Source organism: Staurois parvus, unplaced genomic scaffold (assembly GCF_062004578.1).
Source record: "Staurois parvus isolate SC_StPar_1 unplaced genomic scaffold, SC_StPar_1.0 ptg001370l, whole genome shotgun sequence".
Taxonomy (NCBI): domain Eukaryota; kingdom Metazoa; phylum Chordata; class Amphibia; order Anura; family Ranidae; genus Staurois; species Staurois parvus.
Genome location: NW_028319166.1, coordinates 725,198 through 739,569, shown reverse-complemented (window position 1 = coordinate 739,569; position 14,372 = coordinate 725,198). Strand labels below are relative to the sequence as shown.

General features: G+C 39.9%; 1 protein-coding gene across 2 annotated transcripts in view; it reads right to left on the bottom strand.

The window, feature by feature from the left end:
- CEP162 (centrosomal protein 162) overlaps positions 1–14,372 on the bottom strand; it is a 169,191-nt gene that overhangs the window by 92,840 nt on the left and 61,979 nt on the right. For both annotated transcript variants that reach the window (XM_089661691.1, XM_089661692.1), the window contains exons 5-6: positions 6,423–6,609; positions 3,177–3,226 (exon numbers count right to left, since the gene is read on the bottom strand). In XM_089661691.1, the coding sequence (XP_089517817.1) occupies positions 3,177–3,226; positions 6,423–6,609 (237 nt within the window). The remainder of the gene's footprint in view (positions 1–3,176; positions 3,227–6,422; positions 6,610–14,372) is intronic.

Below are 14,372 nucleotides of genomic sequence, written 5' to 3'. Positions count from 1 at the left end.
ACACTCATTTTTTTATATGGTTTGTATTTTCTGGTGTTCAGGGAAAGAGTAGCAGCCGTTCACTAATTGTTTCACTGTTTCAGAATATATATTTTTTTCACATGGTGTAGCGCAGGTTTTTTCCCCTTTTTTTTCCCACATGGCGTAGCGCAGGTTTTTTCCCCCTTTTTTTCCACATGGTGTAGCACAGGTTTTTTCCCCTTTTTTCTATAAATCCAATAATGTAATTTCATTTTATCAAGTGCAGAGAGAAAGGCTAAAAAAAACACACTTACATTTGGCAGCACAACAGCACTATCCACAAAATTACTTCAAAGAAACCACTTGGCCCTAAGAGTATGTTACTTTTTCTCACTTTTGTTGAGAAAAAAAAACATTCTTGTCTGGGTGATCTATGTGCACTACAAGGATAACAAACTGTTCGAGATTCCTACCTTTAGTTAGTGTCAAGAAATAGCTGTTTGTGTCCATGTGCAAAGTGAAATGGGAGTAACCTTATAATTAACAATTGGCTGTGGCACTTGCAAGGTTCTAATGAGGAAAGTGGCAGGGTCTGAGTCCCTTTAGATGCGACTTCCTTTTGGAAGCATCTCACCAAAAATCACATTTTTGTTGCAGAGGACACCCAAAATCTGACATATCTTAGCGCGGTCTTCTAAGAAAATCAGTAAGCCAATTACACAAGCAGAAAATGACATTTCTGGGAGGTGTTCTGTACACCTGTAATGCCATATTGCATTGCATTTTACAGAAGATCCCAGAGTTGCAGATTGAAAAGGAAAGGACATTTTTAATAACATTCAACTACAAAATAACTTGTGTAACAATTGTATAAACAATTTGTTTTATTAGCTATTTTTTTTCCCATGCAAGTGGAGTTACCCTTTAAGGCTAACTTGCATTGCGAAGGAAAAGATGGAACCAGAACAACATGCAAATGCACAGCCAGCTTCAGGATGCATAGCAACAAAAAAACGGAAGTGACATATCCAACTGACCAGATCCTCTGACTTCATCAGGTCTGATACAGGCTGGCCATTTTAATGCTGTTCAGATTTGAAGTTTGCTTTATTTTTTACTTTGGGAGGGCCTGATTGCTATGCACTGTGACTGATCACCATTGTGCACTCCACCTATATTACTGAATATATACAGTCAGGTCCATAAATATTGGGACATCGACACAATTCTAACATTTTTGGCTCTATACACCACCACAATGGATTTGAAATGAATTAAACAAGATGTGCTTTAACTGCAGTCTGTCAGCTTTAATTTGAGGGTATTTACATCCAAATCAGGTGAACGGTGTAGGAATTACAACAGTTTGCATATGTGCCTCCCACTTGTTAAAGGGCCAAAAGTAATGGGACAGAATAATAATCATAAATCAAACTTTCACTTTTTAATACTTGGTTGCAAATCCTTTGCAGTCAGTTACAGCCTGAAGTCTGGAACGCATAGACATCACCAGACGCTGGGTTTCATCCCTGGTGATACTCTGCCAGGCCTCTACTGCAACTGTCTTCAGTTCCTGCTTGTTCTTGGGGCATTTTCCCTTCAGTTTTGTCTTCAGCAAGTGAAATGCATGCTCAATCGGATTCAGGTCAGGTGATTGACTTGGCCATTGCATAACATTCCACTTCTTTCCCTTAAAAAACTCTTTGGTTGCTTTTGCAGTATGCTTTGGGTCACTGTCCATCTGCACTGTGAAGCGGCGTCCAATGAGTTCTGAAGCATTTGGCTGAATACGAGCAGATAATATTGCCCAAAACACTTCAGAATTCATCCTGCTGCTTTTGTCAGCAGTCACATCATCAATAAATACAAGAGAACCAGTTCCATTGGCAGCCATACATGCCCACGCCATGACACTACCACCACCATGCTTCACTGATGAGGTGGTATGCTTAGGATCATGAGCAGTTCCTTTCCTTCTCCATACTCTTCTCTTCCCATCACTCTGGTACAAGTTGATCTTGGTCTCATCTGTCCATGGGATGCTGTTCCAGAACTGTGAAGGCTTTTTTAGATGTCGTTTGGCAAACTCTAATCTGGCCTTCCTGTTTGTGAGGCTCACCAATGGTTTACATCTTGTGGTGAACCCTCTGTATTCACTCTGGTGAAGTCTTCTCTTGATTGTTGACTTTGACACACATACACCTACCTCCTGGAGAGTGTTCTTGATCTGGCCAACTGTTGTGAAGGGTGTTTTCTTCACCAGGGAAAGAATTCTTCGGTCATCCACCACAGTTGTTTTCCGTGGTCTTCCGGGTCTTTTGGTGTTGCTGAGCTCACCGGTGAGTTCCTTTCTATTAAGAATGTTCCAAACAGTTGTTTTGGCCACGCCTAATGTTTTTGCTATCTCTCTGATGGGTTTGTTTTGTGTTTTTCAGCTTAATGATGGCTTGCTTCACTGATAGTGACAGCTCTTTGGATCTCATCTTGAGAGTTGACAGCAACAGATTCCAAATGCAATTAGCACATTTGAATGGAACTCTGGACCTTTTATCTGCTCATTGTAATTGGGATAATGAGGGAATAACACACACCTGGCCATGGAAGAGCTGAGAAGCCAATTGTCCCATTACTTTTGGTCCCTTGACAAGTGGGAGGCACATATGCAAACTGTTGTAATTCCTACACCATTCATCTGATTTGGATGTAAATACACTCAAATTAAAACTGACAGTCTGCAGTTAAAGCACATCTTGTTTGTTTCATTTCAAATCCATTGTGGTGGTGTATAGAACCAAAAATGTTAGAATTGTGTCGATGTCCCAATATTTATGGACCTGACTGTATATATATATATATATATATATATATATATATATATATATATATATATATATATATATATATATATATATATATCAAAATATAACATTTATACACACACTACTTTAATTATCTATATACCAATACCTATACTAGCAAAATGGGGAGAAATGTGCTGTTTTTAGGGTAATTAATGAAGATGTGGTGTGACTGGGTAGTGAGGCAGAACACACACATACACACACATTCCATCAAGAATCTGTAAGAAGTACAGTATATATGCCATCATTCTCTCGTCTAGAACCTCTGTTACAGCAAACACACATGGCATTATTAATGCATGTATCCTTTTAGTCACAAAAAATAAAGCTGTGTACCACTTTATTGTCAGTTACCTGACAGTTCTTTAATTTCTTCATCCTCTGTTTTGGGAGTTTTGTTGTTACTGAAAAAGACAAAAACAATTCAATAGAACTCTGAATTAAAGCGTTACTAAGCTCATGACCATGCATTCACTATATCTAGTGCATCTAAAGAGTATCTAGAGCAGTTTTGGGACTTCAATCAGTGCCCAGCAGAGCACTGGTGAAAGCTTGTAGGAGGAGTTTTCATTCCTACCTGATGAGGCTGCAAGACCCCTCCCTGACCTCTGTCTGGACAGCGCTGATAGGCCCTGTACTGATCACATGCACTCTTCCAAGAAACAAAAAAAATGCTTTAGCAATACACACCAACCTGAGCATGTGCAGTTAGCCCCAAAGGCTCTGTTCTATCAGCAGATGAATTGGGGACTTTGTAAGAAGGGGAGCATCAGAGAAGACAGGATCAAACATCCTATTTACACAACGCAAAGGATTAACCCCTTAGGTTCCACAGTGAGTATAAGAAGCATGCTTTACTGCATATAAAGACTGATTTTACTGTTGTGGGTTTAGTAACACTTTAAGAACTATAGAACCCAAAGAAGGAGTATTAAATATATCTGAACATTAACTCTTAAAGCCCAGCAACAGTCAAAGTTTTTTTTATTAGATTAGAATAGGGTGAGGAAAAACTATATCCTCTGCTAGGTTTTTGTGACTCCACTGGTACATTATCAATTATTAGAGAATCTTTGAATTTGTTTATCTGGTGCATTATTTATTCACTCCAGCAGTACTCAAGCACTCCAGTAGGTTGGGTTTACAAGCATCACAAACTCAATAATGCTGCTGCTTACCCCGCAGCAGAAGCTGGGATTCTAAGGAGCTCTTTATTCTAAGACACATATAAACGTTTTTACCTTGCATGATGTAAGAAAATCGGGTGAAAGACTAGAAAAGCTCATTTTGTCCATTGATAACTTATGGATCGTTTAAAGGATAAGTTTACCTTTCACAACATGATACATGTTATGAATAACCCCTGACCAAACCCCCCCCACGCTCCAGATATTCTCTTCCCGCTAGCTGTCAAAATAAAAAATAAAAAACCCAACGCGGTTGTGCGTGGCTCCTCCTGCCCAGCCACATCACTCATTTACAGTCCTCTGTGAATGAGAAACGAGTCCTGACAGTCTTTGTGACTTGTCAGTTGATAGTTAATTGATTCTTCCCATCAGTATATCTGCTTGCCCGTACATCCCGAGACCTGCATGGCACTAGCGATTAGGTAATTGCAGGTGCAATGCTTTACAGGCTCCTGCAACAAAATATAATGAACGCATTTTTTTTACCTGCAAAAAAATTTGCATTTATTATTTTTTAGCAAAAGGTGAATTTATCCTTTAACTCGGTGGTTCTCAACCTGTGGGTCGCGACCCCTTTGGGGGTCGAACGACCCTTTCACAGGGGTCGCCTAAGACCATCGGAAAAAACATATTTCTGATGTGTAAAGAGCAGCTACTGTGTAGAAAGCAGCTGCTGTGTTGAAAGCAGCTACTCTGTTAAAAGCAGCTACTGTGCTGAAAGCAGCAGTATTGGAGGTAAAATGACACTCATGAATTATAATTACTGGGTAAATAATGTTATGGTTGGGGGTCACCACAACATGAGGAACTGTATTAAAGGGTCGCGGCATTAGGAAGGTTGAGAACCACTGCTTTAACTGGTTCCCACTAGCAATTCCTAGAACAATGCTCATCAGTACAATGCTCTGTGCTGTGGCAGTATTAATCTACATTTAGTTTCGGTAATAGAGTCCCACAGCAGGGGGGGTTCTGAGTTCTGACCTTGCACTGCCACTGACAAAGCTGGTTTAACAGGAATGATCAGAAACCACCTAGAAACTAATTGGTTCCCGATTATTTGCTTGCTATGACTGCCATTTATAAATGATCACTAGTCTGTTTACAATATTACGCTTCTCACAGAGAGAGGCACAGAGACAGCCTGTGAATAAAACTAAACTGATTAATGTTTATAAAAGAAAATATTTATTTATTTCAGGCACTTATATAGCGCCGGCAATTTACGCAGCATATATATATATATTAGTACATTCACATCAATCCCTAACCCTCAAGGGGTGTACAATCTAAGGTCCCTAACTCACATTCATACATACACATATTAGGGCCAATTTAGACAGGATCTAATTAACCTACCAGCATGTCTTTGGTTGTGGGAGGAAACCGAAGTACCTAGAGGAAACCCACGCAGGCACAGGGAGAACATGCAAACTCCAGGCAGGCGGTGTCGTGGCTGGGATTCAAACTAACAACCCTAGTACTGCCAGGCGACAGTGCTAAACCATTTAGCCACTAGGAGCTGTAATCCGTTTTAAAGCTCGTTTTAAAAATGATTTGTCTGGTTGGCTGCTTATAATACATAACAAAAAACTATAAGCAGGAAATTTATGAAAAAAGGGCACCAAAATAAAAGATTTATATATTATGACGCTGACAATTTTATGCAGCAACTTACATACTGTAAACACTCAAAAAAAAAGCGCAATTTATATAGAACTACCTGCTCTGATCTGTCTTACCCTAAATATTGCTGCTGACACCAAATGTGTTCCCACATATATCAATAATTTACTTGTGTTGTGGGCATACATCCCTGAACACATACTGCCCTAAATGCAAGTATCACTCAGTATATAGTCCAGCCACAGCATATTTGAGTCTGTCATAGATTTTAGGAAACTGACAAGCAGCGGGCTGGATGCTGCACCTGTGCCTCTCACGCACATGAAGATGCCAGGATTGGACACACAAACTCCCAGTGGGCATGTGGCCTTACAAACTACATACTTTGTTCAGTACACATGTGTATTGTTAAAAACACAAGGTAATGCACATGTGTAATAAAAAATTTAATAAATAATTCAAGAACTGGGAAATGCCATTCTACCACGTTCTGATGTCCACCTATTAGGCCAATGACCTTGGAGTGCCCATGCAGCAGCTGATTCTGGGATGCTATCATGACACAACTTCCCACGGGTTTAGCTGAACTGGGTTCCAAGAGTTCAGACCGAATCCAGCTCATCTTCAATTGTAACAAATACAGAGTGGAGGTGGTGTCATTGTTGGCATTGTCACATTAAAAATAGTGCACAATTTAAATATAATATTCTATTATAGTTACTTAAATAATGTTGTTATCACATGATCTGTTTAATTTGGAAATTGAGAATTGTTGAGCAGAATACGTTACCATAATAAGGCTGTAAGCTTTGATGAATCTGTAGAGTCCAGCTCCTTATTTAATCTGGAATAATCAATAGTAGATGAAGCTCCATTCTCAAGCCTAGCAAAAAATCTCTCCTTTTCTTCTTGCTCTTCTAAAGTGTCCAAGCCAACTCCAGGAGTACTTCGATTAGGTCCATAGGCCATAATGGATTCTATTGAATAAAACAGATTTTAAGTTATCGCCACCATCATGATATTCAATTTACACTATGGCATCGATTTACTAAAACTAGAGTAAAATCTGGTGCAGCTGTGCATAGTAGCTAATAAGCTTCCAACTTCAGCTTGTTCAATTATGCTTTGACAAAAAAAAAAAAAAACCTGGAAGCTGATTGGTTTCTATGCAGAGCTGCACCAGATTCTATATTTGTTGAGTGCTTTTCAATTTTATGAAATTATCATTCTTTTCCCCAATTAACAATGTTCTACTGCTGTGTCCACTTTTTTCAAACTTCGCTGGTTGTTATGGAATATATATTATATATATTTTGACATGACAAGTTGACAAACAAATGGCTTCTGAAATCACCCTGGACAGACCTTAACTTCTAAAAGTATACATCTAGAAGTGATTAATATTCTAAAAAGAAAAAATATAACTTTATGACACAAAACACCTCCCTGCCATTTAGCTTTAAGCAAAAATGCACCAGAGTGGACAGAAAAACATATCTGCACCTTTTTTTCTAATGCAGTGAACTGCAAAAGCACATAGTAGCCATTGGTTCCTGCTGCTGTCAATCAGAGCCAGTGATGAAGAACCAGGGGGTGGGGCCAAACCCTGCTCTCTGTGTCTTATGGAGCTGTTCTGTGCCAAACCATTGAATTAATAAATTAGTGCAGTTACAACTGCTAACTAAATCACATATATTCATGCTACATTGTGTCCAATCTTACATGTCAATTAAGTCATTAAGAGAGCAAAGTGCACATGTAAAGAAATGTTGATAAAGTTAAAGGATAAGTTTACCTTTGGAACATTTAGGGTGGAATATGTAACATGCCTCCGCTCTCCCCTATCCCCCTTCCCTGTGACAGTGGGTGGGGGATCCTCTCCCTGCATCCGCTGTCGCAATTCAATTACAGCATGGCTGTGTGGGGCTCCGCCCATATGATTGCTTCATTCATTAACAGAGTACTATGACTGAATGATCCACATCTACCATCAGCCTCTGCGGCCAATGAATAGTAGTTCTCAATTAACTGCGAGGGCGCTGACAGGTGCTTTCGTAGTTCGTTGATTCTTCCTGTCATTCAGCAACTGTCTGCCCATATGAGGTACAAGCAGATGGTGTACTGAGAGTCTGCAGGAGCCTGGCATGGCCCCCAAGATCTGCTGATCATGGGTGCAATGCTTTACAGGCTCAAGTGTACAAAAATAATATGTGCACGTTTTTTTTTTTTTTTTTTTACCTGCAATAAGATGTGCATTTATATATAAAAAGTGCAGTGCTAAAAAGGTATGTACTCCAATAAAATAGGTTATGATCAATATGTACTTCAGTCCAGATAAACGGAATATAAGTAATAAAATATATTAAAAAGATTAAAAATAAATAAATAAAATGGTGACAGTTCGTGATGAGTGATCAATACAGGAGTTGCTCGTGACTTCACGATCCAGTGGTCTGGTGACAAATAGTAAAAATAAGCACTCACCAGATGCGTATTTTTAATACGCATGTGATAAACCAGAGGTCCCCCTCATGGGATGGGATGGATGAGCTGGGCCGTCTTAGTGGACTCTCCATCCTCTGTGTATAGAGCAGCCAAACAGTTGTCTCCCTCTAGAAAATGGACAGGGTACTGGGCAGCTTACATCAGGACGTGCGTCATCCTTAGGGTTGGTGTCATGTGTCACAGATTCCTGATGCTTGGGCTCTGTAACGGATGTTAGGCACACAATGTACTTCTTCCATATAATCAGTTTTATTCAAAATAACACCTCCTCCCTTGTCCGCTGGTCTGATAACCAGATCCTTGTGTTCAAGTATTGACTTAATAGCCCCCTCGCAGTTAGAATCATTAAAGGGCCGCTTAACCGTTAGAGTATGTAGGTCCTTAAAGGACCAAATCCTTAAACACATTAATGCATGAATTAGTCTGGGTAGGTGGGTTAAAAGTGGAAGCATTTCTGAGATTGGAGTAGTTGTCAGGGTTACTGGATTGGGTGACAGGGTTGCTGGCAAAGTATCTCTTAATTGATAGTTGCCTAGTAAATTTATTAATATCCACATAAGCCTGAAACTTGTTTAGTTTGTTTTTGGGAGCATACTTCAATCCCTTATCTAATAAGGCAAGCTCTTGATTTGACAATTCTACTCTGCTGAGATTAAAAATCCCTTTCCCAATTAGATTCTTCTCTTTTTGACAGCGTCTGATGAAGAAGCGAAACGCCAGAGGGAAGAGAGGAGGACAGAGGGTTAACAGACGCTGTCAAAAAGAGAAAAATCTAATTGGGAAAGGGATTTTTAATCTCAGCAGAGTAGAATTGTCAAATCAAGAGCTTGCCTTATTAGATAAGGGATTGAAGTATGCTCCCAAAAACAAACTAAGATAAGTTTCAGACTAATTCATGCATTATTGTGTTTAAGGATTGGGTCCTTAAGGACCTACATACTCTAACGGTTAAGTGGCCCTTTAATAATTCTAACTGCGAGGGGGCTATTAAGTCAATACTTGGACACAAGGATCTGGTTATCAGACCAGCGGACAAGGGAGGAGGTGTTGTTATTTTAAATAAAACGGATTATATGGAAGAAGTACATAAGATGCTAAGTGATACTAAGACATATCTACTCCTTGCTAAAGATCCACTTGGTGGATACAAACGAACCCTCAAAACTATTACTAATAAGGGCTTTGAGGAGAAGGTCATTACCAAAAAAGAAAAACTATTTTTATGCCCCACAGCACCTAGATTGCTGGTACTATATACACCTTACCAAAAATCCATAAAAATCCCACTAAACCACCGGGGAGACTGATTGTTAGCGGGATAGGGTCGTTGTGCTCGAAGGTTGGACAGTATATAGATCATTTTTCGCAACCTTTAGTTGCACGCACTCCAGCATATCTTAAGGATACAACACAGGTTTTAAATGATATTAAAGATTTAGAAATTACTCCCACTACTTACCTTGTGACTGCAGAAGTGTCTTCACTTTACAGCAACATTAACCATGAAGATGGTATGTTGGCTGCAGATTTTTATTTAAGTGAAGCCGAACATATATCCAATATATACAAGAATTTCATTTTAGAATTGTTGCAGTTACCCATGAAAAGCAACTACTTCTGGTTTGATAAACAGTATTACCTCCAGATAAAAGCCATACCCAGGGGGGCGAAGTTCGCCCCCCGCCTTGCGAATCTTTTTATGGCAAGATGGGAGAAGGACATGATTTTTGCTAGAGATTGGCCTGAATTATGCTTTTATAGAAGATATAAAAGCAGATGACATCTTCCTCCTGTGGCAAGGGGAGGAACAGGCCTTAATCAATTTTTTTATCACACTTAATAAGAATTTAAACATAGAACTGACTTATACTTATAGCACCTTAGAAATGAACTACTTGGATCTTACGCTAATGAATATTGATGGAAGAATACGCACAAAGTCATACTTTAAAGAGACAGATTAGAACAGTTATATCCCGGTAGACAGCTGTCATCACCCGAGCTGGCTATCTAATATTCCAAAAGGCCAGTTCATGCGTATTAGACGAAACTGCACAGACCTGGACACTTACCGCACCCAGGCTAACACTTTAAAATTATGGTTTATGGAAAAAGGGCTATGAAGAGGCTACACTAACCAACTCTATGCAACAAATAGCCAATATGAACAGAGATTACATACCAAATCTCAGAAAAGAGGGAAAAATGTTTTGCCCATTCATCACAACATTTTCAATTCAGCATAAAGCCATTAAGAACATCATACAGAAGAACTGGAATGTTTTAAAAGCTGACCTAGTTCTAACTCACATTATACCAGATAAACCTGAGGTGATTTATGGAAAAGCTAACACCCTGAGAAATCAGCTAGCTCCGAACGTATCGGATCCGCCTGCACCCATATCGCTTTTTACTAATCTAAAAGGTTTTTTCCCCTGCAATAGATGTGTCATCTGCTGTGGCAGTAACACTAGAAAAACAAAAATACATTCTTTTGCATCTCATACTACAGGTAGGACATAGAATATCAAAAGCCTTATAACCTGTAATAGTCGATATGTGGTCTATCTTTTAGAGTGCCCCTGTAAGAAACAGTACGTTGGACGTACAACAAGGAGACTTAAGAGACCGCCTAAGGGAGCACGTATATGATATTAAAAAGGGCACTCACTCTCTAGACATTATAGGCAACACCACAATAGAGACCCCACGTCTCTAAAATTTGTGGGAATAGACAGTATTACGTCCCACTGGCGAGGTACCCATAAGAAAGATCTGTATCCCAAGCCGAGACAAAGTGGATTTTTGAAATAGATTGTCTATAACCCAAAGATCTTAATAAAGATATAGACCTAAATTGTTTTATTGATAATAGTTGATAATTTTAGTTGCCTTTTTGCAAGTGCTTTTATTTTTTTATGTCCTGGTACTAGCTTTTATACTTCTCTAATGTCCTGGTATTAATTTTTTATTAATTTTAGACGGTTTTATATGTTCTTATTATCATGTCCTCCTCCCTATATATTTTTATATTTTTTAATTTCATAATTTTCATCTTTTATGTATCATAATATATATTCCTGTCTTGTATCCTTTCTGGGGTGCACCTTTTATTTGGTTTTAGTGCATCCTATTCGAGTTTTTAGTGTATTCTATTCATTTATCTCGTGTGTTTTTGGACCATTTAATAATTGTATATTTTACTTACCTTATTTTAAATTACACATTGGTATGCTGTTAATACTTTTGACGTAGACCGGTATTATATATTTCTGACACAAACTACTTATCCCCCATTGGGGAGGAACCAATTGTGGGTTATGTGTGCATATATATTTATATATGCATATATATCTGGGTGGATCATTCCATCCTATATTGGGCAGATGATATGCCCCAACGTTTTATTACTCTGGTAATAATGTTTCAGCCTGTGTGCTTCCCATTTAGACCATGGGAAAATGGCGACTGCGCATGCGCACAAGGCTGTTCTTATTTGGCCTTTTTATTCCTATTTTGCCCCCTTTTTTGTCATGGATATCGTTTAAATTTCCATGTTGGGATGCTGGCTCACATCTTGAGGCTTCAGGTTCCCCCTCACTCATATCTGGTAGTACAAGTGCAGCTGTCATCGCTGCCTCGTACAGTGAATAGCAACATCTACAACCGGACTATGGCAAAATGCACGGCCGGCCATTCCCGGATTCCGGAAAGATGGAGTGGTCACATTGCGCATGCGCGGGCAGCACTCAATCGAGACCCACGTACCGCGCATTGCGCAGAGCGTGGACGCTACTGCACATGCATCTTTTCATGATTACAATGATTGTGGTAATACAAACACTATATAAATGCATGACACATGGCACTGGCATGATGGCCATGCCTTTCTGATGAAGTGCTATCGCACGGAACACGTTAAAGGGGCCTGCACGCCATGATGTCTATTGCACATTGGTCAGTAATTGTTTTTACTTGCTTTTATCTACATTTGAATTGTTTACCACGTGGATTAATAAACGCCAATTTTAAACTACTACATTATGGGCTATTTCTTGCTGGCTCCTTGGTGAGCCTAACATCCATTCCATAGCCCAAGCATCAGGAGTCTGTGACACATGACACCAACCCTAAGGATGACGCACATCCTGATATAAGCTGCCCAGTACCCTGTCCATTTCCTAGAAGTAGACAACGGTTTGGCTGCTCTATACCCAGAGGAAGAAGAGTCCGCTAAGACGGTCCAGCTCGTCCATCCCATCCCATGAGGGGGACCTCTGGTTTATCACATGCGTATTAAAAATACGCATCTGGTGAGTGCGTATTTTTACTATTTGTGACCAGACCACTGGATTGTGACGTCACTAACAACTCCTGTATTGATCACTCATCACGAACTGTCACCATTTTATTTATTTTTAAATTTTTAACATATTTCATTACTTATATTACGTTTATCAGGACTGAAGTACATATTGATCATAACATATTTTATTGGAGTACATACCTTTTAGCGCTGCACTTTTTATACATATATTTATGAGGTTTATGTTTTTGTTGCCTTGCATGCTATAGCTGCTATTATTTGAAGCACTCACTGATTGCATTTACCTTATAAGATGTGCATTTCGTTTTTGGGTTTTTTTTTTTTTTTTTTAACTTCTCCTTTAATGTTATAGTAGTTGTTAGGCTGAGGTAAATAGCATTATTTCCCACATATGGATTAGAAATCAGAAGTGAAAAAACATACCTAGAGAAGAATTTAGAACTGTTTAAATACCATAATGCAGCCGCAGAAGCAATTATTCATAAGGTTTCATATCAGCCGGGTAAAGCAGGGAGATATGCCTAAAGATTTGTCAACTATGTTATTACTTATGCAAAAAAAAAAAAAAAGATACTATATAGTTTTTGGACAAACAAGAACTTTTAATGGATATGCTTCCCCCCTTCCCCTCCCTCCCAATGTGGAAATCCATATGGCCTGGTGTGGCTCTGGAAGGTTGGAAGGAGGGGGATACAAGCTCACTCCCTACTGCCTTCTCCTTCCTGTCCACCCTTTATGCCTGGAAAAGGGTCTAGTAAAACTTTCACATTGAGCCCCACACGGTTTTATCCATTTTACTTTAACTGCTTGCCGCCCACCCACCATGTACTGCAGACGGGTAGTAGCTACAGGCAAAGCGATGTTTGCTCTTCCGGGTTTACAGCGTGCATGCGGGCACCCAGCCCCCCCTTTCCCCTCTGTCATTTGCTGTAGGAAATGTATGTCAGCAGGTCTCAGGCAGTGATTTTAGGCTGGGACTCTGCTGATTTCCTACAGAGAATGGAGAAGCAGAGCTGTGGCTGTATTTTAAATACAGGCACAGGATCTAGCTGGATCTTCTCTTCCTAGAACCATTTTGTTCCAGGGAGAGAAGAAAGACAAAATACACGTGAATAAAAGCAGCACACTGCATGCACACACGTTAAACAGAGACATTTAACCCCTTGATTGCCACATTAACCCTCTGATTGCCCTCTGCCAGTGCCATTAGTACAGTGTCAATGTACAGTATTTTTCGCTGATCACTGTATTACTGCCACTAGCGACCTCATATAGCATCAGGATCAGTTAGCGACCCTCCCAGCCAGGGTCAGCTAGTGTTAGAATTCCCGCACACTATTGCACTCACGCTATAGTTCGCTGATCACTATCATTACTAGTATATTGATCACGAACAGAACTATACCAATGCCCCCTTAGTATTAGTGTCCCCAAAAACGCAGTTCTAGCAGGATCAGCCCCGTTCGCTGCCAGCATTTGTGTTTAGCCACTCCCCCCCCCCCCCCCAAGTGCAGTGTCAGTGCAATTTCTGATCACTGTCATCTGTGATACTTTACACACAAAACCGCAGCATTAGCAGAATCAGGCCTGATCTCTGCTAGTGCTAGAAGGTGAGAGTTTTATTGGTAGCGGTTCAAGTAGTCCCTGACAGCCTGGTGCCCTTTTTCTCGTGAGTTGCACGTGAAGTGTCCTACAGGATTCTGAGCATGTCAGATGAGAGCAAGGGGGAAGCCTTTCTGACAGAATCCGCTTCAGAATACGAATCTTTAGAAAGCATTGGCACTCCATCAGGTAGCTCGTATGATGGAGAAGAGTCCCTGTTAAGATGAGGCGTACCCGACAACATGAAGCTGAAATGCTAGGAACACATGACTTGTCTCATATGTAGCAGAGTGCCAATATTAGAGC